Source organism: Vespa crabro, chromosome 11, assembly GCF_910589235.1.
Source record: "Vespa crabro chromosome 11, iyVesCrab1.2, whole genome shotgun sequence".
NCBI lineage: Eukaryota > Metazoa > Arthropoda > Insecta > Hymenoptera > Vespidae > Vespa > Vespa crabro.
Window position 1 is genome coordinate 7,596,346 of NC_060965.1, and position 25,359 is coordinate 7,621,704.

The following is a 25,359-nucleotide window of genomic DNA, read 5'->3' on the forward strand; positions in this document are numbered from 1 at the left end:
TTATTTTCTCTAATATTACCTATTCTCTAATATTTATAATATTTATAAATCCTTAAGTATTAATAATTTCCCTAAATAAAGCATGTATATGCTTTAATTATTAATATTTATTATTTATTATTTAGCGGTGAAGGTTTCTTTAAGATAAATATTACTGAATAAGAATATTCTTTTTGTGTGCTACATAATATAAAAAATATTTTTAATAATTTAATATAGTTATTTGTAGTTTTTTATTAATTCAATGAACTCTATTGTTATCATGTATTTGTATCACTAAACTAAATTTTTGTTGTAATATTTGATTAATAACTTATTTATATATGTCTAGCATATATACATACTATGTTGGTGTATTTAATAAATGATAAAAATATTTATTTTTTAATGCATTGTTATGTCTTATCTGACATTATTGGAGATTTTTAAAAAATTGTTCTATGAATCTAGAATAACACATAACTATTAATCTTATCTACAGTTATTAACATCTTATCTACTTCAAAGCTGTAATTCGTAAGAATGGTTTTATAAGCTGAGGTAGTAAATCTAACTGACCTGAATGTACTTAAGTTTTTTTGCCAGTTTTTCCTTACTTTTCTCTTATCGCTCATGTACAAAATAGAAAATAAAAACGATTTTCATATGTTTTATTTTGAGAACCCCAGTATCATTTTCATTAAATAAGATTATACTATTATCAATAGTGTATTTATTTTACTGATAATCACTGGTGACCATCATAAATTCACAATCTATTTGATTATTTTTAACTATCTCTTCATCGAAACGTATCAGAAACAAATTGTCAAAAATTGTCATTTTATGTTCTTCAGTTAAAACTAATAGGATTATAGCAAGGAATGCGATTTAAGCCGTGCGATAATAGTCTCGAAGTATAAGCTTGTCGTGTAACAATCGGTTTCACGTGGGTTAAAGTAAGTAGTGTTAGTAGGCTGTAAACTTACACTTTTCAGTTTTTCATATATTATATCTTTTTTGGTGGTAGTCTGCGTCTTGTAGTAATATATGTCAGATATGTTTCGGCACGTATTTGTTTTACACAAATGCATAAAGAATAAAAAATATAATTGAACATGTAATAATTAGTATATAAATTTTAATAATAATAATAATAATAATAATAATAATAATAATAACAATAACAATAACAATAACAATAACAATAACAATAACAATAACAATAACAATAACAATAACAATAACAATAACAATAACAATAACAATAACAATAACAATAACAATAACAATAACAACAATAACAATAACAATAACAATAACAACAATAACAATAACAATAACAATAATAATAATAATAATAATAATAACAATAATAATAACAATAACAATAATAATAACAATAATAATAATAATAATAATAACAATAATAATAATAATAATAATAATAATAATAATAATAATAATAATCTCTCTCTCTTTTTTAGGCGTTCGTTTAAATGTATTTAAACATTGAAACAATTCAGCATGTTTAAAATTAAAATAACATCTAAACTAACAATTTTCAGACATAACATTGTTAAAAACTGCGTCGATTAATTCAAAATTAGAGGTTTATTTACAAAAAAGTCCAATTGCACTTTGCAACTTCACCGATGCATAAAAATGCATGAAAGTTTCATAGAATTATATAGCCATTATATGTAACATATTACCATTTAATTTTGTCATATGACATTTTTCGTCACTTCCAATTCTTTTAAAGATATAGTTCGACCCAGTTCTGTAGACACTCTGTATGTATATATGATCTGTCAGATAACTATCCGACCTTGCGCTATAACATAAAAAAGAACTAAATTTGATTAATAGCGATAATGTCCCCTTCAAAGTACTCCCTTTGGAAAGTTACAATCTTCTTTCAGCGATTTTCGGAAACATTCTTTATATTCAAATTTTGGTATAGTTAACAGCCGCTTTGTCACGTTTCTTTTTGTCCTCCAAGTCTTTTCCACAAATTTGGCCGTTTCATTTTCATTGCGAGACGTAATAGTTTCAAAACTTCTTTGTAATATTCTTTATTTACCGTCTTTTATTATTAACTGAGGTTTATTAATTAAAACTCGAATTAGTTACATATTTTTAGCCGTTATTTTGGGTTTTCCAGAACGAGGGTTGCTCTTAACTGATGTACGACCACTTTTAAATCGCTTAAGCTATTCTTTAATCTTTGTGTCATTTATGGATTCATTGCCATATACTTTAAGAATGATATAGATGGTTTCCGAACACGAATGAATGAGTTTTTGGCAACATTTAATGCACATTCTTTATTCATTATGTATAGTCATCGTTAAAAACGACGTGCACGAAATTCAACATTTACTCAAAAGTGTATCATTGTCAACTGAAGACTTGAAGGTGCTGCCTGGCACTTATAAAGATCCCTTCTTAACACTAAATTTACCAGATTAGTCATTTTGACTAGTCATGCAATTTAAATTCAAAATTCCTACTGTAACATTTGCTTTCCGAAATGATGTTGTGATTTTTGTAGCTATAAATAGAGAATACATTTTATGAACTTAATATTACATTATATACAATAGTAACAAATATATTTGTTGTTATTGACACTTATACCAGTATCAGTCAAAATGACTGGTGCACGTTTCTATGAAGAAATTCTGTAAAAAAACGACATTGGGGAAGCTATAACAATTGATGAGTACTGCAATATTTTATCGACACAGAAATATGATTTCTGGAGAATGATGAGACCGATGCATTACATATGGCGATTTTACTGAGATTCTGCGATATATTCCTTTCGACAAAAGATATCAGAGGAGTCGACGTTTGCAAACAGACAAATTCGCTTTAGTCTCAGCAGTTTGGGACAAATTTATTGAAAACAGTCAAAATTGCTTTAAACTGGGAGCTTATATTACCGTGGATGAGCAACTCTTTCCAACGAAAGCCAGATGCAGATTTACCCAGTATATGCCAAACAAACCCCATAAATTTGGCATAAAATTCTGGCTGGCATCTGATGTACAGATGAAATATGTGGTAAGTGGGTTTCCGTATTTAGGAAAAGACGAGGCTCGAGATGCATCAACCCCCCTAAGTGAATTTATTGTAATGAAACTTCTTGAACCGTATACCATGACGGGTCGAACTGTGACAACTGATAATTTTTTTACAAGTTTTTCTTTGGCGTTAAAATTAAGATCTAAAAATACCTCGTTGCTTGGAACAATACGCGCAAACAAGAGGGAACTGCTGAAAACCTGCAAACTGAAAAAAGATGGCATGGCTCGTTTCTCAACGTCGTTATATCAATCCGATGGATGCACACTTACCGTTTACAAGAGCAAACCAAATAAAAAAGTACTTATACTAAGTACAAAGCATAAACACGTCACAATTGATAAAAGTGCTAAGAAATTACCTGAAACTGTATCGTTTTATAATAGAACTAAATTTGGCGCCGATGTCACTGATCAAATGGCACGAAAATATACCGTGAAATCAAGTTCCAGAAGGTGGCCACTTCAAGTCTTTTTCAATATTTTAGATTTAGCCGGAATAAATTGCTGGATATTGTACAAAAATACAACAGGAGAAAATATCATACGTAAAGACTTTTTGTTTCGATTAGCAGAAGAGCTTGCTTCAGAATATCAGACTTCAAGGCAAAAACCACACGAAGCCGATATACCAACTGCAAGTGGCACGGTTCCTGTACGCAAATGGTATCAAATAGGATATTGCAACAACAACAAGACTACAAAAATTTGCAATACATGCAAAAAAAGTGTATGCGGAAAGTGTACACACAGAAAAATCTACATATGTAAAAATTGTGTACAAAATGTGTAAAAATTGTGATGGACAAACTATAAACAATTGAGCGTTTTGTTTCTTGATAATGTCTGTGAATCTATTTATCTATTAAAATCGATATTAATCAACTTTTTTGTCATGTTTTAAGTGTGAATAAAGATTGGAAGCCTCAATAAGGATTTTTTTTACACCAGTCATTCTGACTAGTTTTGGTAGAAATAGTATATTAAAATAGTCGGTATATGTTAATGATGATTACCTATTTTAAATAATAGTACACTTAGATAAAAAGTCAGAGCACAAGGTCGGATAGTTATCTGATAGTTATCTGACTTAAGATTGTCTTTCCGTGGTTCTTTTCTCATGAACGCCCAATAGTCTTTTTCATTTGTACTCACATTCATACATATGCATTTGGTAATCCTTATCACTTTTTGTCCTATTCTTTGTTTCGTTGCCTCTCACTCTCTCTCTCTCTTTCTCTCTCTCTCTCTCTCTCTCTCAGCTCCTTCTCTATCTTTCATAAACAATGCACCTTACAAAGGACAGATCACTCTCTGTTCGACTGTTGATCGATTTGTTATATAATTTGTTGATAATTTTCATTTACATGAAGTGAAGAAATCACTGGAATCATTTGGCCTCGAATCTATGATTCCTGAATTAAAAATAACAGTTATATAGTATTATGTAGCTTCTACCTAGTAGGCTTTATTTAGTTTCTTGGCCTTATATGAAAAAATATTCATTTTCCTTACATGGTATTCTGTCTTTGTCGTAGCTCGATATTCAGTACATGTTACGTAGCTTATAATAATAGTTACATCTGAATGTAGACAAAATTACGAAAAAATATACGGTCGTAATGTTCTTTCATAATTTCACTTTGTGTGTGTAAATATATAGTATATAATATAAGAGTTTTACCATGTTTTCGTTTAATTCATTAAATAATTTTAGGGCTTGATAGATTTTGTACTCAGACAATTTGTACTCAATTTTAAAAGGCCCATTATGCCTTCCAATTTTTGTCAAGTTCTTGATAAGGATGTTGTATATAAGTTGCAATTTATAAAAAGATATAGCTAATTGTTTAACATAGTCAATAAAGTAGGGTAGACCCGGTTCCGAAGTATCTGTTTGAGATAGGATCACTCTAACTTTTATTCTAGTACCTTTGTAGGATTTTAAAATGTGTGTGTGCAGCATTACTCCATAGTGGTGTTACGTTGGCAGCAATGATTATTGGCCTAATCATTTCATATAATAACATTTTGTTTTGGATTGATAATCTTGAGCTTTTTTGCTATTAGAGGATATATTTTATTTTGAACTATATATGCTTTTTTAATTGTTTGATTAATGTGTGTTCTACATGGGTGGTCTGAAAAGTTTCCAACCTAATAAAGTTACAACACATTTTTTCTTCAAATTTATTTTTATTTTTCTACATAGTCTTCTTGTAAGTCTACATACTTCTCCTAGCAATGCTCCGATCTCTTTAACCAGTCCGAATAGTACTCGACGTCTTTTTCTGCAAAATAATTGTTTACGAAAGTGATCCTTATTTGACAAAAATCTCAAGATAGTTTTTTATATGTATTAGTTTCTATCTATTTCTACTGTTTATTCAGTTCTAATATCAAACATATTATTACTTATTACTTCCAGTATTATGATTAAATGTATTGATACTAGCTGTGTTAGTATTATGCTATGTAGTATTTTATTATGTTTTAATCTTTAACGTTCCGTGGGTTCTGCTACGGAGACATTAGTCATTTATTCCGTAATCCCGAAGGCTCTGCTGCGGAGCCAAATGTTTTTAGCACGTGATTACACTTAAGATGCTACGTTAGCTGAAGACTTAAGAAAAATGAAGTGGTGGTGGAAATTGTTTTTCTGGGAATGGAGATATCAATAATTAATTCATACATTCTCTATAAAACTGTACAGCGCAATAAAAATGAGAAAGCATTGACGCAGTTACAAATAGAAAAATTTTAGTCGATCAACTCGTAGAAGATTTTGGTCACGATAGAACAAAAGTTTCTACATCAATTTATGAAATCAGACTAAACGGAAAACTTAACATATCTCACATAATGAGAAAAGGTGCAAAGAGGGATTGCGTTGTGTGCTCTAAAAGGAAACAAATAGGTAGTAGACGTTGAACAAGTGATTGCTATGACACTTGCCCAAGTAAATCCAGAATGCACATGGAAGATTGTTTCCAAAGATATCACACCATGGTGAATTACAAAATTTAAAATTGATCTTTTATTTACAACAGGAAAATGCATATTTATAAAACAAATAAAATCAGATGCATTCACAAGGACGTGAAATCATTTCCAGTCAAAATAAGATTTCCTTTATCTCAGGCGCTCTGCTCCAAAAATGTGCTGGAGCTGCTGATAGGCAGTACTCGAGAAACACGCGGAGCGTAAAGGGTTAATAATTTTTTAACTATATTATATATGCACATCGGCCGACCACTGGAAGAAAACTCGAACAAAAACTGGTATAACAATATGATATGACTGTTAATTTGACATAAAATATTTTACTATTCAGTTTTATTTACGAATCTAGATGGTTGCTAATGTGCTACACATTACTTATAGAATTCCTGCGTTTCTAATCAATAAAATATAAAAGGAACCATAAATTTTTTTTAATTTTAAGAACATCTTAGAAATTTGGATCCGTTGATATGAACGATTGGACACGTATTTCCTTATTTTTATCATAGAATCATCTGTCCAAAGCTCATTAAAATGCCCGAGTGAGTTACCGTGGTTTCTCCGTGGAGCATGCGCGTGCCCGCACACAACACATATATACAAAGTTCAAATCTAAAAAAACAAAATTAAGAAAAATAAGAATTCAAATATAGAGGTTTTCTGCATATTATTATAACATTTTTCTTGATAATAATAATAGTACTGAAAAATAATGGAAAAATATTGAAAAAAAACTGGCATTTTGTGATACGACACTTAATTTACATTTTTTTCTTATAAAATATACGTTTATTTGAGTTTTTAAATAAAACATACAACTAGAAAATAAATATAATTAATTTTAAAAACAATGTAAAAAAAACAGAATAACAAAGGACGAAACCATAAATTTCGCAACTAATGGCTCCGCGTGAGCTCTTCTAATCTATCTTAATATTCGATCTAACAATTGCACTTAACACATTGCGCGCCGGCCCCGCGATAATACGGGATTTTTAATTCATCGCTTGACCGCCGGATTTTTTGCCTGTATATATGTTTGTCTTATATATTAATGCGTATGCACTTGCCATCGTTTACTTTACTTAGCTACTCATTTTTCAGAGACAAGAAAATGAAGCCGGCATTCAGACTTTCAGTGGCTGATATTTAACCGGTGTGCAATGTGTTAAATCTATATGTTAACTTCTATAGTTTTAAGTGGAATCGTTAAGCGCAAATCATTAAGTGCAATCATAGCCTAGAATATTATAGTATATAGAAAAAAGGCGAAAGAAAAATTGGACTATCAATTTCTAATATTTAGGCTTAGACTAATTGCTTGGATTTACATTATGGTTTTGATAGTCGTATTTGTATATAGGAAGATTTATATAGCTTTTGCTGTATCCGCCCAATCAGACAGGAAAGGACAATAAGAGGAAGTAGAGATGGCGATGAAAGGAAGAAAAGAGGGATTTGGAGAAAAGGTAAATATGATGTAAATTCTGGTTATAATCATCAATATTCTTTTTTGTATTTTTACTACTGTAATTTAACCATTTGCGTACCATGAGCCACTTTCGCGCTCTTCAGATTTTGTGTCGAAAAAAGCCAGGGCATTTGATCAAAACAAACAACTGACGGCCGACCCGAAATCGCGTCGAAACGCGCTCAGCCTTTCAGACGCATATACGTCGCATCGCTATCAGTAATGCAATTTGTATTTTGTTGTTACCTATTCTAAATTAATAGAATTTTTTCATTCATAATTTTTTATTTTATGTATTGCATATTACATATATATGTATATATTATAGTATTTCGTAAAAAAATAAGTTATAAATTAAAAATATGAACAATTTGAAGAACAAATAATATTTTATTGAAAGTAACTTTTAGAATGTAAAACATTGATGTTTATGATAACAGGTTGGATGAACTCCCTTTTCACATTGTACACAAATCAGATGCGATCTTTTTCTCTTATTTTTAGTGCTACACATTATACAATTACGTAAGTTGCGTTGTGGCAACTTTACTAAACGTAGCCTATTTTCGTCTAAAAAATTACGGTGAGAAACTCGTGTTCTCTTCCCTTTCATCCATTCACGCCCAATATCAACAATAATTCGCGAAATGAAATCTAACCGGGTCATTGCTCTATTATTCATTTTTTTTTAATAAATAATATAAGCATTCAAAACCATGCGATTCATGATATTGAAAGCAACCTTTTTCCTATATTTTACAGTTCTACGTTCATCAATGTATGTGTATAACATTTTATCTGATTCGTCTATACCACCCATGAAGGTATTGTAAGAGTGAAAAATGGTAGGTTTTCTTGAATGCCTTTCTCTATCGTGTCTTTTTTTGTTATCGTCACATTTTTATCTTCGCATTTAGTTGAAATTAGTATTACTGGTTTTTTTACCCTTTTCTTTTCACGATACACACAAAGGAGTACATTATTATCTTTGAAATATTTCGCTTCATTTACATTAACTGTTTTTAAGTGATCGGAAATATATTTTTTATTTCGTCTGATAGTTCCGGTTAAATAAGTATTGTTGGAATATAAATATCTTGCTAATTCAATACTACTAAAAAAGTTGTCAACAAAGACGTGATATCCTTTATTTAAACAATTACTTTCATTTAATAAATTTACCACATTATATTTTAACCCAAACGTATTTTTGTCACTATTACTTTTTGATTTTGCGCCTTTGTAACAATAAAAGGTTAAACAATATTTCGAAACTGCATCGCATAGCATCTAAAATTTTATGCCCCAGCGATGTTTTTTGTTTGGCATGTATTGAGTTATACTCGAATGACATAACGTTCCAACTAAAGATTCGTCGATTGATAATTCCTTATGAGATATATAATATAATCTAAAAACTCTGATGGCGTGTTTAACATTTTTTCGATATGTAATCGAAGAAGCGCGATCGCCCTCCTTGGCGTTTTTCGATCATGTTTTATCAAAGCCCTCTGGTACGCAAATGGTTAAGTTTAAATTTGTTAGTTTATATTTGAAGCATATATGTAACTCTACGTTGAAATTGTATAGTTGGTGTGATGATATTTTATTAATTTCAAGATGAATATGCCAATTCTAAATATTTTGACTTTTTGTATATTTTTAAGTTACTGATGTATCTTTTGTAATTTAATACTCCATTCCAGTTTTTATTAAACTAGTTCTATTAAGCTAGTATGACTAACAAAATTTTTTTTGGCAATGAATTTAAATTTGATGTTTTTCCTTATTACTATCGCTATTTATTGCATTTACTTTGTTATTTCTTATTAGAATATAATCTTTGAAGCTGTGTTTATGGTATTTATATAATTTTGTTTCACAGAGAAAGACTATGTCTAATTTGTATATTCTTAAGAAATCCAAGAGAGATGCTTTTTTGCGTTCGTAATTGTTGCGTCGTGAGGGCGCAACTACGAGAGCGATTCTAGATACGCGTCTCGCATCGGACCAACGATGATAGTCGATTTGCACGGAAAATATCCCCCGTCTCTTCCTTATTGTCCGAGCTATAGACTCACTGATCGCGATAAATAAGAGCGGCGGCACTAGGCTAAGATACCGTTGAAGGCCGTCAGTAAAATACCACTCGTCGCGTTCCCTCAAATTAATGGGAAAACGTGTGTTCTTTTAAAAGATCCCGTGAGACTCGCAAGGTAGATGCGCGATAATGAATATTGTGTGCGTTGAAGTTATCACCGTATATTTGATAAAATAAGTTACAATTGTTTATATGTTTTTTATAATGATGTGTAGTAGTTAGTTGTTGGCTGTTTCTGAAGGAGTGATGCATAATAAGACTTGAGAGCTTAGATGTCGTGAGTCTGAAAGATGTAATTTGACTGACTTTTTAACCTCTTTAGAACTATCCACGAAGACTGTAATGAGATTAGGAAACGGAATAAAAAGGGCAGAGTTGAAGTATGATCTGAGCATGGAAAGGGAAAAAATAAATGCCCATTGATTGGGGATAGTTATATCCTCCCCCAATATGCCCCCTTTGTTTTAGTGATCATGTTAGAGGGTGTTAATGGATATTTCAAAGCTAGGCGCCAGACAATCCTTGGCTTGTCACGCCTAGATGTTTACTTTCACTATTTATTTATTGGCCGGCGCGACATATTATTGAAACCTAGATATTTTACTAAGAATGTCTAAGCCCAAACAAAGGCGGTCATGTGTTTTTTATCTATGCGTTTTGTTAGCTAATATCCAATAGGTTTCCAAGGGTAAATATTTCTAATGGTGATATATGATCCTTAACAGGTTGAATGCCACGCCAATTTTACCAGGATTGTTCGTGGCGCCACGATGAATTTTCTATTTAGTGATACATATAGTGTTGAAATATTATTTGCAATAGATAAGTTACAGCGTATAAACATGTTTGGCATGTTAATTGCGGCAGGGGTCACTGGTGACCCCCGTAACGCTGGAGTACGATTTCGCACGATCGTCAATTATCTCACATTGCTTCTTCGCGTTGTTGAGTAATAGTGTCATGATTTTATTATTACTAAAGTGTTAAATAATCAAGTAAGAACCTCTATTATACTTTTATATACTACAAAAATTTTTGCATTTCGTATATCCTATTTAATTTTTTAGTTAACCCATAAAGTTATGATTTCAAATGAAGATTCTGCGTCAAGCAATTCAACTGATGATATATTTTTACCAAATCCTTCCAAACGATGCCGAGTGTTGTCAGATAGTGAGGAAAGTTCCTCGAGCAGTTTGTCTGATATGATAATACCATATTCAGTACGTCGCCGTCGAATTGAATTATATAGTGAAAGGAAATTTGAAGATGACGGTAATAATGACGAAAATAATACACAAGAAGAGGTACGTGATATAAATTCGCATATACCTTCGTGTACTCAACCAAAAATTATATTTTCTAATTCATCGGGGATCAATACACATCATTCTAAAATTTTGGAATTTATTGAACCGCATAGTTTTTATTGTTTTTTTTATTTCGAATGAAATATTTGAAATAATTGTAAACCAAACAAATAAATATGCTACGAAAATAGTATCAGAACAGCAATCACGTCGTCTTGATAGATGGATTGAAACAAATCCGAATGAAATAAAAAGATTTTTTGGCTTAATTATATGGATGGGATTAGTGCGATTACCCAAAATTCACCTGTATTGGAATAGAAATGAAGAATATTACCAGACATTTCCAAGTACAGTGATGCCGAGAAATCGATTTGAATTACTTTTACGGTTCATTCATTTTAGTAACAACGAAGAAAACGATCCTAGTAATAGATTATCCAAAATTATTCACATTATCGACATATTAAACAGAAGTTTTAAAGAATACTACAATCCAGATGAAATATTATGCGTAGACGAATCATTGGTCCCCTTCCAAGGCCGCATAATATTTCGACAATATTTGAAACTGAAACGGCATCGATATGGAATTAAAGTTTTTAAATTATGCTGTGGTGCAGGATATATTTATTCTTTTCAAGTATACTCGGGAAAAGAAAAAAATAGAGATAAAACAGCAGGAACCGTATCGTCCGAGATTGTAATGTCTCTTTGCAAAGATGTATTGGGTAAAGGGCATACTGTCTGCATAGACAACTGGTATACGAGTGTTGATCTGGCAGAAAAGTTAATAGCAAAGAATACACATTTAATGGGTACATTACGGAAAAATCGACGTGGAAATTCAGTAGAAGTAGTATCCAAAAAATGAAAACGTGGAAAACTCATTGCTCGCGAAAATAAATCCAGAATAACAATTTTAAAATGAAAAGACAAGGGAGACGTATTGATGCTTTCAACGAAACATTCGGCAGAAATGACTACTGTACATAAGAAATTTTATTCGTGTGAAAAACCAAAAATGGTTGTGGAATATAATCTAGGAAAATCATCAGTCGATTTATCAGACCAAGTGATAGTTTAATTATAATTCATCACTACGCAAAACTTTAAAGTGGTATAGAAAATTAGCAATAGAACTGTTATTGAATACATGTATGGTAAATTCAATGATATTATTCAAACAGGTAACAAGTAAAGATATTCAAATTTCCGACTTCAGAATGAAAGTTGCATTGTATTTAACAAAATGTCGTGATAATGATGCTGAAGTTTCCATTTCTCCACGTGAAAGCTTGCTGAGAAAACCACGACATAAATTAAAAGCAATGCCGGGAAAAGCTCGAACGGTGCGAAGATTTTGTAAAATTTGTTACCAAAAAAATTCAAAGAAGCTAGGAAGAATAATTGCAAAAAATTGTAGCAAAAAAGTCGTGACATATTGTAAAGACTGTGATGGTTCACCCTTTCTTTGTTTAGAATGTTTCAATACGACACATCGTAACGTGCGTGCATAATAAAATTATATTACATGTATAAATAAAACTATTTTCAGATGTTTTATACTGCATTCATTTTTTTACACCACTACATCAACGATGATAATAATAAAAAATTATAAGTATTGTCATTTGTCTAAATTTTTTATTTTTTTTTTCAATCTGGGTACTCTAGTCACCGGTGGCCCCCATGGCGTCACAGCCAAGTTAAGTGCCGGTCACCGGTGACCCCCGTGGCATTCAACCTGTTAATACTCATAACATCATTCTGAATAATAAATTTGGATTTAAATCTAATTTATCCACTACTCACGCTATACACAAACTAACTTCCGATCTGAATAGCTATTTACATAATGAATACGCTATTGGTGCTGTACTGTTGGACTTAGAAAAAGCGTTCGACTATATATGGAAAAACGGACTTATACATAAGCTAGACGACTATAAATTTTCTATGGGTTTAATTCTACTAACATGATTTGCTAACATGATTGAGGGGAAGACATTTCGCACGTGGGACGGCACCAATTTTTCATCGAAGTCCTTCAAAATAACAGAGGAGTTACAGCAAGGAACCGTCATATCACCAATCCTATTCAACATATTCAACAGTGATCTAATCAACAAGTTTGGCATGAACAAATCGGATAAATGACACTTAATCGCTTACGCAGACGATTTAATAATTTATAAAGCAGACAAGAACATAGATAAAATCAGATATACATTACAGGCAGTTATCAACGATATAAATAGTTATTACAAAAACTGGAATTTAAAAATCAACCCAAGTAAAAGCGAATTAATCTTTTTCAGAAGACCAGTTAAACAAATCAACTACTCTGCAGTTAAAAAAATAGATAGTTTAAAATTACCAGCTATTGATATCCACACCAACGAATTAACTGAGATACCGAAGAAACGCATCGTGAAACAGTTGGGAGTTCATCTAGATCATCTGTTAAGAATGAATAAACACTACTCGATTTAATTAGATAAAGTAAAAAAACTTTCAAGCTGAATTTGAGAATTTTTTACAATAAAAATCTTGCTACTAAAGCCAAAATAATATGCTATGGACTACTGGTGAAATCTATTTTAACTTATGCAGCTCCTACATTATGGAATACAGGTCCAACTATAATGGAAAAAAGAAGATTTGAAAGATCTTGCCTGAGATCATGCTTAAGAACGCACAGAATTGCTGAATCAGATTATAAAAGGAGAATAAAAAACGAGACCATTTACAACAATGCCAACATTAATAGAATTGACTGTTTTTCTCTCAAAATAACCAGAAAATATTTTAGTAACATTGATCGTACAAACAATAGCTTAATTACAGACCTTATTTCACAAGAAGAAGACTCAATTCTGAGTAAATTAAATTCAAGCTACATTCCACCGGAACTATTCATTTATTGTGACAAAAATGGTCTAATCCAAGACCACAATAATTTTCCACTAAATTATCACCGCCGAAGACATTCAGTAAGAAAACAAATCAATAGTATCCATGATGAAGATAATCAGGAGAACTACGTTTTCTCAAAAGCACAATGTAATTGTGGAATTACAGTGAAAATAAACACGCGATTAGAACAAATGCCTAGCTTTCTTTATACGACAACATGGTCTAGCGAACGAAGAGCATCAAAATTTCACAGAGTATATAATAGAGATTATTACGTGTTAGAAGTGCTAGTTTCAACAGAGTGAAAAAAGCCAACAATATTTTGTGGTATGATTTACATTTGAATTTTTTTATATCTTTTTGTCCCGTTTGATTTATATTTTTATATTTTAGTTTTTACTTTATCATTTGTATATTCATCCTCAAAAATATCAAGACATTTGAGGAATATCAATTTATTAGGTAAAATAAATAATATCGACGAGGATTGTTCGGAAAATGACCAAGAAGTTTGCGATATTGATAATAATACAGCGGAAAATAATTATGACTTATTTGACAGCGATATGGACGAAGAGAATATTTTGAATATAAGAAGAGGACAAAAGAGAAAGAAATTTATAGTTAGTTCCGAAAGTGAGAATGAGAAATATTATAAAGGGCAAAGTTGAGTCGGCATTTTCCTTGATTATTGATCATAACATGATTAAACATGCAAGAAAATATATGGAATTAGAGGCATTTCGAGTGTTGAAAACGAAATGGAATTTATCTATTGCAAAATTATATGCATTTATTGGACTTCTATTTGCACACGGCGCATATGAGGCTAAAAATATGGATTAATCACATTTATAGAATAAGAAATGGGGTCCGTAATTTTTCTTGATAACTATGAGCCTAAATGACTTTACAGAAATCATGAGATTTATTCAGTTTGACAACAAAAATCAACGAAGTCAACGTTTACAAAACGATAAATTCGTTTTGATCTCTGAAGTTTGGTACAAATTTATTGAAAACAGTCAAAACTGTTATAAACTAGGAGCATATCTTTCTACAGATGAACAATAGTTTCTAACAAAAGCACGTTGTAGATTTACTTAATATGTGCCCAATAAATCTGGTTGGCTTCCGACATAGGTAATAAGTATATAATAAACAGCTTTACATATTTGGGAAAAGAGGAAGGGAGAGAATCATCGGTCCAACTTGGGGAATTTATAACTTTGAAATTAGCAGAATCATATACGGATCATGGGAGAATTATAACAAGTAACAATTTTTTTACAAGCTTGTCATTAGCGAGTAAATTTCAAGCAAAAAAAATTACGCTTGTTGAAACTATTCGCAGAAATGAAATGGAGCTACCAAAATTAGCGAGACAGGCAAAGGATAGTATGACACGCTTCTCAACAATATTATACAAATCGAATGATTTTATTCTTACAATTTACAAAGCTAAACCCAATAAAAAAAGTATTGATACTTAGTTCAATACATCTATCCGTTGAAATTGAAAAAAGTGACACTCATATACCAGAGACAATTAGATTTTACAATAGCACAAAATTCGGTGTAGATGTAACTGTTCAAATAGCTAGAAAATATTGTATAAAATCTAAATGTCAAAGATGGCCTTTACAGGTATTTTTCAATATCTTATATTTAGCCGGGATATATGCTTGGATTTTATACAGAGAAACGACGGGTAAAGAAATATCGAGGCAAGAATTTTTATTTTAATTGACAGAAGAGCTTGGGTCCGAATATAATAGAAGGAGAGACACCTAAGCAAAGAATATTCATCAGAAATAATAACAAATACAGTTATAAATACGCTGTATAGATATGAAATATCATCTGGAAGGAAAGCTTGTTAAATAAGATATTGTAAAGTCAATAAGAATAACAAAATTTGTATAAAATGTAAAAAATACGTATGTGGAAAATGTGCAATACAAAATATTGTAATTTGTAAAAAATGTGCTGAAAATGCATAAATGTAAATAAACTTTTCTAAATAGAAAAAAAATTTTTGTTTACTATCCAATTGGCTAAAATCTCTATCTATATTAAGTATACATGAAATGTCGATAGGTTTAGTGTTAAAGCGGATTGAAAACAGCAGACTTAAAGACTAGTTAAAAATTATCTAAAAACGAATTATCCATCCAAAAGACATAAACACAAAGTTAAATTCATCTGAACCATAATATCCACTCACGATATGAAAGAAATGAAAAGCTACTAAATAATATCCTGCAACAAGAACTAGCAATACAAGTTCAGAAGAGGAAGAAATATCTGACATTAAAGCAAAGAAAAGTTAGGAACAGAACTTTTAAAAATAACGAGAAAAAGTTTTACAGAAATCTTAAACAAAATCCATAAATAATAATGGTCCTAATGATCTTTTTCCCATAGAACGAGTTGATGAGTATTGATCTTTACTCTGATCTGCTGATGGAAAACATAACAATTGAAACAGAAAACATTAAAATATAATATGATAAAAAAATCCACACCGGCCATACCAGAGAACACAACAGGCCAGACATAACAATAGTAGCCATCCTAATTGATATAGCTATATTTCTCAGCCGTAATATGATTAGAATTCATCATGAAAAAATATCAAAATACTCGGAATTAGTTGTAGAGATAAAAACAATGTGGAATTTAAACATTGTCCGAATAGTTCTAGTCATATTGTCAAGTATTGGCATCATACCAAAGATTTTTCCTCATACCTTGCTTCATTACACTTGGAACCAAACGTAATATCGAAAATGCAGAAGGCAGTTATTATTGACATCCTCCACACAGTCAGAACATTCCTGCAGTAAATCATGTTATGCATCAGTCGGACTAAGGTCTCTGGAGCACTAACAAGAATCTAACCGTAATAGTGTGCCTTCAACACAAAAATAATAGTAATAATAATAGATACTAATAATTTATTTTTGCAAAAATAAAACGAAAAGAAGTAATAAAGATAAGATGTGCACGAAATTGATATGAATTATTGACTATACAAATGTAAATAAAAATGCATAATAAGATAAAAAGTCAATGCGAGTAAGTTGTTATCGAACATTTTCGCGACGATGAAAATACATATGTAAATGTATGTATGTCAAAAAAAATAGTAAATATATACAATTGCAATAATATTTACCACTATTGCCGTAAATTTACGTTTATTCACGAGAATGAATTGTAAGTACGAAAATGAAGGTAATAGTGATAGCACTGTCTGCGAAATTATAGCTTTTCGTGTAACGTTTACTTCAAGTTAGAATATAAAAAACAACGAAATAGGAAGGAACGTTACAGATATCGTTTTAGTATTATATCTCCATTGATAGCACCCAAGTCTTCTTTTTCTTTAAGACCATCATCGTTATGAAACTAGGTATTTCCAAAACTCAAACTTTTGTACTAATTTTTTCTCTATTTTCCTCTATTAATTTCTAATAATTTTGTTTACAGGTAATTTTTTTTCAATACTTTATATGCTACTAAGGATTATAGAATCCAAGGATACTGTCGATTTCAATTGTGACTACAACCAAGAATTAAAACCAAATGTTGATTATTATGTGTATAATCCTGATTATCCAAATTATTACATGGGAGAGCATAATTGTTGGTGGAGTGCTAGGAGCAGTGGTCGAATTAAATTGAATTGCACAATTTTCGATATTCCTCCAGTAAGATCTCACTTTATTATTAATATTGTTATTACTATTATTAAATAAGTTTGTTATGTGTAATTTCTGGGATAAATCGATCAACACCTTGTTAATAAAATAAATTCAGTTCGGATTGTGTGCAAAAGTTGAACAAAAATAAATCAATGATTTATTGGACTTTACTAAAACGTAAAAATTAGACAAAATAATAAATAAATTCCATCATCGATAGAGTTCAAATTGTTCATTGGATTTTATGAAAGTCAAAGTCGACGATGACATCGAGTACGTTTTCTGTGGATTAAATTCATTCACAGTGGAATCTATAGCATCGAAAATGACTATAAAATTCCATTCGAGATACAATACTTATGGAGGCAAATTTCGATGTATTCTCAGAGTAGTCAAAGAGGAATGTAGATGTGGTTGGAAGAATCCGGTAATTAAACATAATTAGAACACAATTCATCGATGATTTATTTAATGATCTATTAATGATATTTCAAATGTTTGTTTACAGTCGAGAATCGTAGGCGGTGTTGAAACAGGAGTAAATGAATATCCTATGATGGCTGGTATAGTACATCTTGATACACGTTTTCTTTATTGTGGTGCAACTATAATAACTCCACAACATGTATTAACGGCGGCTCATTGCGTTGCGTTGTATAAAAAGCAATTATATATTTTAGGAGTTATTGTTGGAGAACATAATATACGGACAAGTACGTTTGAACAATTAAAAATTTTGAATAACAAATTTTTTTAAAATCAAATTATTGAAATTATTGTTGTTTTGGTTTAATATAATCTTTAGTTAATAATACAAAGACGACTCGACTTTACCTTATCGATGATATAATCGTACATCCGAATTATAGGCCAAAATTGAATGATTTAGCGGTTATTAAATTGCAGAAGAGATTAGAATATTCCATGAGAATTGGTCCAGCTTGTCTTCCGTTTTATTACACGTGGCAAAACTTTACAGGCACTGTTGTTACAGCTGTAGGTTGGTATTTCGAGTCTTTATTTTTATTTTGTATAATAAATATTATAAAATAATTTTCATAGGTTGGGGTCATACGAATTTTTATGGTATCAAGTCTGAAGTTTTAAGAAAAGTCGATTTGCATGTAATTTCAATGAAGGAATGTATCAAGTATCACTTTCTGGCTACATGTAAGCAACTTTGTACATTTGATATAGGAAAGGATGCTTGTCAGGTAAATTTGATTGATCGATTTTCATCGATTATTAAATAAAAAAATAATCTTCAAACGTTTTAATCATACAGTTCGACAGTGGTGGTCCAATTTTATGGCAAAATCCATTAAGCAATCGAGTTTTTCTTCTTGGAATTATCAATTATGGAAAAACATGTGCCGATGAAGCTCCTGGTGTTAACTTAAGAGTTACTAGTTATTTAGATTTTATTAGAAGGTCAACACCTGGTAAGATTTACAAATTTTAATTCCATCGATTCATAACAGACTACTCGATCATTTTTGTTTTTTTTGTCTAGGAATACATTCCAATTTTTAATTCGATAAAAAAATCTTATTGATTTATCTTATCTTAGAATCTATAAATAATTAACTCAATGATATATATTGTTAATTTAATTATTAACATGTGTTGCATAACTTTCTATTAATGAATTTAAATTTCCAATTCGATAGATAAATATATTTTATATTCTATCTTATCTAAGAATCTATAAATACATACGTATTTTGTCATAATCCAATGGTGTATATTATTAATGTAATTATTGTAATATTAATTACATTTGTCTTGCCAAAAATATTCTTCTTAGTCTTAAGACATTGATCACTATATTTACACATATACTTTCTTTTCACAGAAGAAACATATTGTCAGGCGTATTAAATCATTATACAAGACAAAGTTTGAATGAAAAATAAGTTTTTTGATTTAAATATTAAATAAATATCTTAACACGGAATATAAAGTGGATGTCTAACAATTTGTTCGTGACGATTAAATTCACGAGCATAATCTGCATTATGCTTAATATTCTCAATCATCTATTAAAGCATCCGAGGTACAATAGGGCTTGTTGAAAATAGCATGATAGAATGTAAAACTGTAATTAAAAGTGTGAATTTAACATTAACTGAATATTAACTCACATTAAAGTGTTTAATATGAAATTTATAATTTTTACTTATGAAGAAATTAACTCCTTTTCCTAACAAACTCTGCGATTGATCGAGAAAGATCTAACTTATCATCCAAATGATTTTGATTTATGAGCTTAATTGTGATTCAATATCTTTATGATCTTATTTTTTTCAATACGTAAATTAAAAATAAAATAATAATAAATAGTAATAATTAAACGAAATTTTAAATTATTTGAAGCTATCAGATGATTTTTAATTCCTTAAACGTGATAAAAGCAACTTCCTCAATAAAGATTATTTTAATCCAAAAAAATGCACCAACATTGATTGTCCAGTAAATAATGTCTCGTTATATGTAAGATCGTGAATAATGATGTAACATTGATTTGAGTAGGAAAGTGCTTTCGCAGTTTGTATCTATTACGTATACGGTTACATATTTATTTGAATTCATTCAAATGACTTATATTATTCGATGATTTATATACGTAGCCAGTAATTTTTATTTGATACAAGAATCTTGCTTTTTGTTTCTAACGTTATACTTCTTCTTTTACAAGATATTCAATCCATTAATAATATATTAAAATTGTAACGATAATGATATGATTTTTAATTTTTATGAAAGCTATATATAAGTTAAATTAAAGAGATTCTATGATCAATCAACAATAAATAATAAAAAATAATTTAGATGATCAGATACAACTTTTAGAATAAATCTTTAGAAAATTTATTAAATCATAATCTATCCCCGATGCAGGTCACTATTCGCTAATTTTATTTCTAGTAATTCAACTCTAAAAGGGTCAAGTTGTACGATCGGGCGGCTGGCATCTTGCATTCCGGCAAAACCTTTTCGTTGGAAAACCTCGGAGATTGTTAGTCAAAGTTGTTAATGAGAAATAAAAAGCAAGGGCATACCAATGTTCGTCTGTTTTTCCGATTCCTAAAATCAGTACTATTCTACCTTCATCAAGTAGAGTAAATAAACTAATTATGGCTTTTATTAGGAAATTGAAACCTGATTGAAAATGAATACTCAAATAAAAGTGTCTCTTTTAGAGCCAATTATAAATAAAAATAAAAGGCTTGTAGAAAAATAACGAAAAGTATGCGCTTGCTTATCAGCCTTAGATCCTTTAATCTTAGATCTGTTAAAAGGAAAGATATCTGAGACTTTAGAATTAGTAAGAACTTTGAGTGACATAGCATGTTTTTTAGTTGATTTACAAAGAGATAAATCACTTACTAGGCGATTGATTATTATGGCTACTATCAATCCTGCAATGAAAGAGACATTAAATGCCACAATCATGGATAAATGGCTCTTTGAGAAAGATTTAGAAGAGGCATTAAAAACTGTAAAGTTGATTGAACATTTTTTAAAGAAACTAAAACCAACAAACAACCTAACAAAGTGAAAAAACATGAAAGCCCCTCTTCAGCAGGCCTTTCGAACAAGAGAAACGTTGGGGAGGGCGTTACGTTCTTGGACATCTATGGCAAGCTACAGCCAAAACTCGGATCGGAAAAGGTCATATTACTCAAAATCGTCAATGAACAAGGATCAGAGATAATACAAAAAATAATTGATTCGGTAGGTTTATCAACGGGTAGATTAAAATATTTTTCATCAGTTTGGAAAGGCCTATTCGGTGGTAAAATTGTCCTTGACTGGATAAAAGGGTACAAGATACCGTTTGATCGAAAGGTTACTCGACCCTCAACTCCCATAAAGCAATGCTGGTCTACGAATGAGAAAGAGCTAATAACTAATCAAGTTACTAAGTTATTAAAAGAGAGCGTTATTAGAGTATGCCAAGATTCGCCGGTTGAATTTATATCAAAATTTTTCTCATTCCGAATCTAGCAGTGTCTGATTTTAAATTTAAAAGATCTAATAAGTTCATTATGACGGAACACTTTAAAATAAAAGACATAAGAATGGTTAGAGACTTGATAAAGAAATATTGCCTTATGGTGATGCTCGATTAAAAAACGCATACCACTTAATTCTAATTAATAAACAAGATACGATATACTTGCGATAGATTTGGCAGAAAACTCTATGAGTTTACGTGTATGTCTTTTGGGTTTAACATAGCACCTTACGTTTTCACAAAAACCTTAAACCCGGTTTTTATAAGGCTGAGAGCACGGGGTTACATCTTGGTAAGATACTTAAACGATATATGACTTATAGGTGAAACGGAAGACGAGTGTCTTGATAATATACGGCAGACTTACGTAATTTTAGAAAGCCTAGACTTTATAATTAAAAGCCAGTTGTTACTAAAAATAAAGATAAAATTTTTAGGTTTTATACTAAATTCAGTTAGAATGGAAGTCCAACTACCAGAAGTAAAAAAGGCTAATATTGTGCAATTAGTTAAAAAATATAAAAAAGCAAAATATTATCAAATCAGGGACTTTACTTCGTTAATAGGGACTTTAAGCTTGTGTTGTCCTGCAGTAAAGTATGGTAGGATTCACTTAAAGGATCTAGAATACGAAAAAACTCATGCTCTAAGGCAAAACAGAAACAACTACGAATTTCGAATGAGGTTGTCTCCTATATTGCAGGAAGATTTTTCTTGGGGGAAAACGACGTAAAAAGTGCGTCTAAGCCTAAAATAAGAACTCCGAGTTTTTGTCTGGAAACATTTACAGATGCGTCGCTAATGGGTTAGGAGCTCATTGTGATAGGCAGACCACAAATGATTTTTAGAATAAAGTCGATAAAGAGTCTTCAATTATTTGCTGCATTTTTTGGATTAAAATGTTTTGTAAATAATAGACGAAATTGCGATATTTTTCTACGGATTAACCCTTTGCACTCGAGCAGCGCTAATATAGCGCCCGGCTGATTTGAAGTGTCAACTCGTGCGGTGCCGATACGGCGCTCGGCAAATTTGAAGTGTTAACTCAAGCGACGCTACTACGGTCTTTTGTAACTTGATCTGCTTATTCACGATAGGCGGGAAGTAACGTATTACTGTGATACGTGTTCTGGTAAACCTAGGATGCATCTTGGGCATTGTTTTACGAAATATCACACGAAAACTGATTACAGAGTGTAATATTTATCAAATTTTATTGTTTTCGATATAAAAATAAATAAATTGGTGAAATTTTATTATTCGTATATGTTTGTTTGTTTATAAATGATTTTAAAATACTTGTAAAATGTTTCCCTAATTTGGCCGAAATTGTCTCGAGTTGCTGGTTCGCGAAAGTGAAAAAGGCCTCGAGTGCAAAGAGTTAATAATATACCAGCGATTGTTTATATTAATCGCATGAGAAATACTCAATTTAAAAACTAAACAATACAGCAAAAGCAATCTGGAAATGGTGTGAGGAAAGAAATATTTGGATATTTGCCTCGTATATTCAATCCAAAGAAAGTTAGATTGCGGATTTTGAATCTAGGAGACCAGAAACCGAATACGAGTTAAATTAGGAAGCATTTAATAAAACCTGTAGTAAATTAAGTAATCCGGAAGTAGACATATTCATAAACACAAAGTGCAATAAGTATGTTTCGTGAAAGAAAAATCCGGGTGCGATGACAGCTGATGCATTTCACTATCAACTGGAGCTTATGGTTTTTTTATGCGTTCCCACCTTTTGTCTTCATCCCAAAAATCTTGAGAAAAATCTCAAGTGAGAATACTAAGAGAATCTTAGTGGTGCCAAATTAGCCTTCTCAAACTTGGTGCCCTCCTTGCATAAAGATTTTTGAGTCAGAACCAATTATCTTTAAGCCAATAAACAATTATTATACTCTTCTGATAGGAGCCTCTATTCTCTTTAGTGACAGCTTTTTCTGATGACAGGAGTTTTATCCAAAAAGCGTACATAATAAGAATAATGTTATCAGAGGCATTAAAAGTAGTAATGGCATCATTGATATGGCATCAAAAGATCACTCCTATCCAGAATCTCTTGCTATCCTGTAAGAATATATTCTAGTAAAATCATGCAAATAAAATTATGAAATTATGCCTGAAAGACTTCATACAAATGATAAATATAAATAAACTAACTATGGTTGTACTGATATTATAGAAGGGTTCAGTATTCAGCGGTATTTCGTGATGAATAGTGTTCTCAGGAAAGCAGTTTAATTATAAGTTTAATTTATTTTCTATTTACTAAAATATTCTATAATTATGATTATGTTGTACTTATTTACAAAATTATTTCTATATTCTAATTACTATATTTGTAGTATTTATTCTATTATATCAATGAATTCACAAACATATTTAAGTGATATTTACCTGAATGAATTTATAAAAGGGCAATTAGAGAAAGAATATCATAAAAGAAAACTTGAAGAGCTTAAGCAGAAAAAAAATAAAATTAACGAAGAAAAATTGACGGAAGCATGTGTAAAATTAAATCTATCACGATAGACTATTTTCTCTAATGGATGATAAAAGGACGCTGTAAGATAAGTGGAAAGGTATGTCTAAATGTAGATGCTGTAATATGAATAAATCTTTCATTTTGAAGGACTAATATATAATTTCTTAACGAAGGTCTCAATATTATATTGCAAATATTAAATGTAAAAGAATTATTTGGTCGCCATAAAACTGTAGCATTAAAAAATATAGGATCGAATGTTTTTCACGAATATAATATCAATCTGAACGATATTGTTTCTATAAATGGTGCAAATATAAATATATTTACTTCTAATAAAATTTTTTCATTTGTTAAGATGCGGATATATTACATAATAATTTGCGACATTTTTTGCAAGAGTGATTTTCATGTAAACACATCTGGAATAATGGCCGGAATATTAAACTAATTTGCCATAACAGCTTTCACATATTGAAAAAATATATGTCAACTCTTATTTTCTTTTTTTGGGACAGCGATCTTCAACTTCCAACGGAATTCGAGATATTTTATGAGATTTCATCAATCAAAGATCATGGAGAAAAAGTGCTGAGCAAAGGAAAGAAATATTTAGATTGATTTTGTGATAGGAAGATTTTTCCTTTCCTTTTTGGGATATAAAAAGAAGAAATTTAATAGCAATGAAAATGAATACCGAGCTCACATCTTTTTAATATCCAATTTCTCATCCAGATTTTTTGTTTTTCTTTTATCTTTTTTTTTTAAATAACTGTTATACATGCAGCTATACATATTTAACCTGCTGAGCTGAAATTTTGGACAGATATAAGTTTATGATTCTCTCTTGCAGTATTTTATATTTTGTATAATGTAGATACTTCTGATATTTATTGAATAAGAAGTTCAGAGATTATTCTCACGAATTATAACAAAGTATAGTATTACAGTATTCCCCATTCGATGGTGGTTTGGGAATATTTACAAAAGTAATATTAAACACTCAGAAATAAACTCTTATCAAACACACAAAATACAAGCGACTACTATCAATGTCATTCTTAATAATCATGACATCAACATCTCAATAATATACTGCTGACCAAGGCATCGCATAACAATAAAAAAATACAAATATTTTTTCGAATCCTACCCAATACCACTCGGTGAATTTGTTGTTCTCAAACTGGTCGAACCATTTACTCAATGTTGGAGACGTATTAGGGCAGACAACTTTTTCACGAGTGCATTATTGATGACAA

General features: G+C 30.6%; 2 protein-coding genes across 2 annotated transcripts; both read left to right on the plus strand.

The window, feature by feature from the left end:
* Positions 1-1,453: 1,453 nt before the first annotated feature.
* Positions 1,454-5,358, plus strand: LOC124427837 (piggyBac transposable element-derived protein 3-like). Its single transcript, XM_046971200.1, has one exon. It carries the CDS (start codon positions 2,983-2,985, stop codon positions 3,862-3,864), a length of 882 nt encoding a protein of 293 aa, XP_046827156.1. The 5' UTR covers positions 1,454-2,982; the 3' UTR covers positions 3,865-5,358.
* An 11,803-nt stretch (positions 5,359-17,161) lies between these two features.
* Positions 17,162-19,750, plus strand: LOC124427844 (venom serine protease-like). The gene is made up of 8 exons (XM_046971210.1): positions 17,162-17,293; positions 17,371-17,591; positions 17,806-18,012; positions 18,094-18,298; positions 18,391-18,585; positions 18,648-18,799; positions 18,871-19,027; positions 19,441-19,750. Exons 1-8 carry the CDS (start codon positions 17,284-17,286, stop codon positions 19,464-19,466), a joined length of 1,173 nt encoding a protein of 390 aa, XP_046827166.1. The 5' UTR covers positions 17,162-17,283; the 3' UTR covers positions 19,467-19,750.
* The last annotated feature ends 5,609 nt before the right edge of the window (positions 19,751-25,359 follow it).

Excerpts from the sequence above, each read along its gene's own strand:
- LOC124427837 (XM_046971200.1), top strand. The coding sequence starts at position 2,983 with ATGCCAAACAAACCCCATAAATTTGGCATAAAATTCTGGCTGGCATCT.
- LOC124427844 (XM_046971210.1), top strand. Across the intron at positions 18,299-18,390 it reads AGAACATAATATACGGACAA|TTAATAATACAAAGACGACT; the intron begins GTACGTTTGAAC and ends TATAATCTTTAG. Across the intron at positions 18,586-18,647 it reads CACTGTTGTTACAGCTGTAG|GTTGGGGTCATACGAATTTT; the intron begins GTTGGTATTTCG and ends TAATTTTCATAG.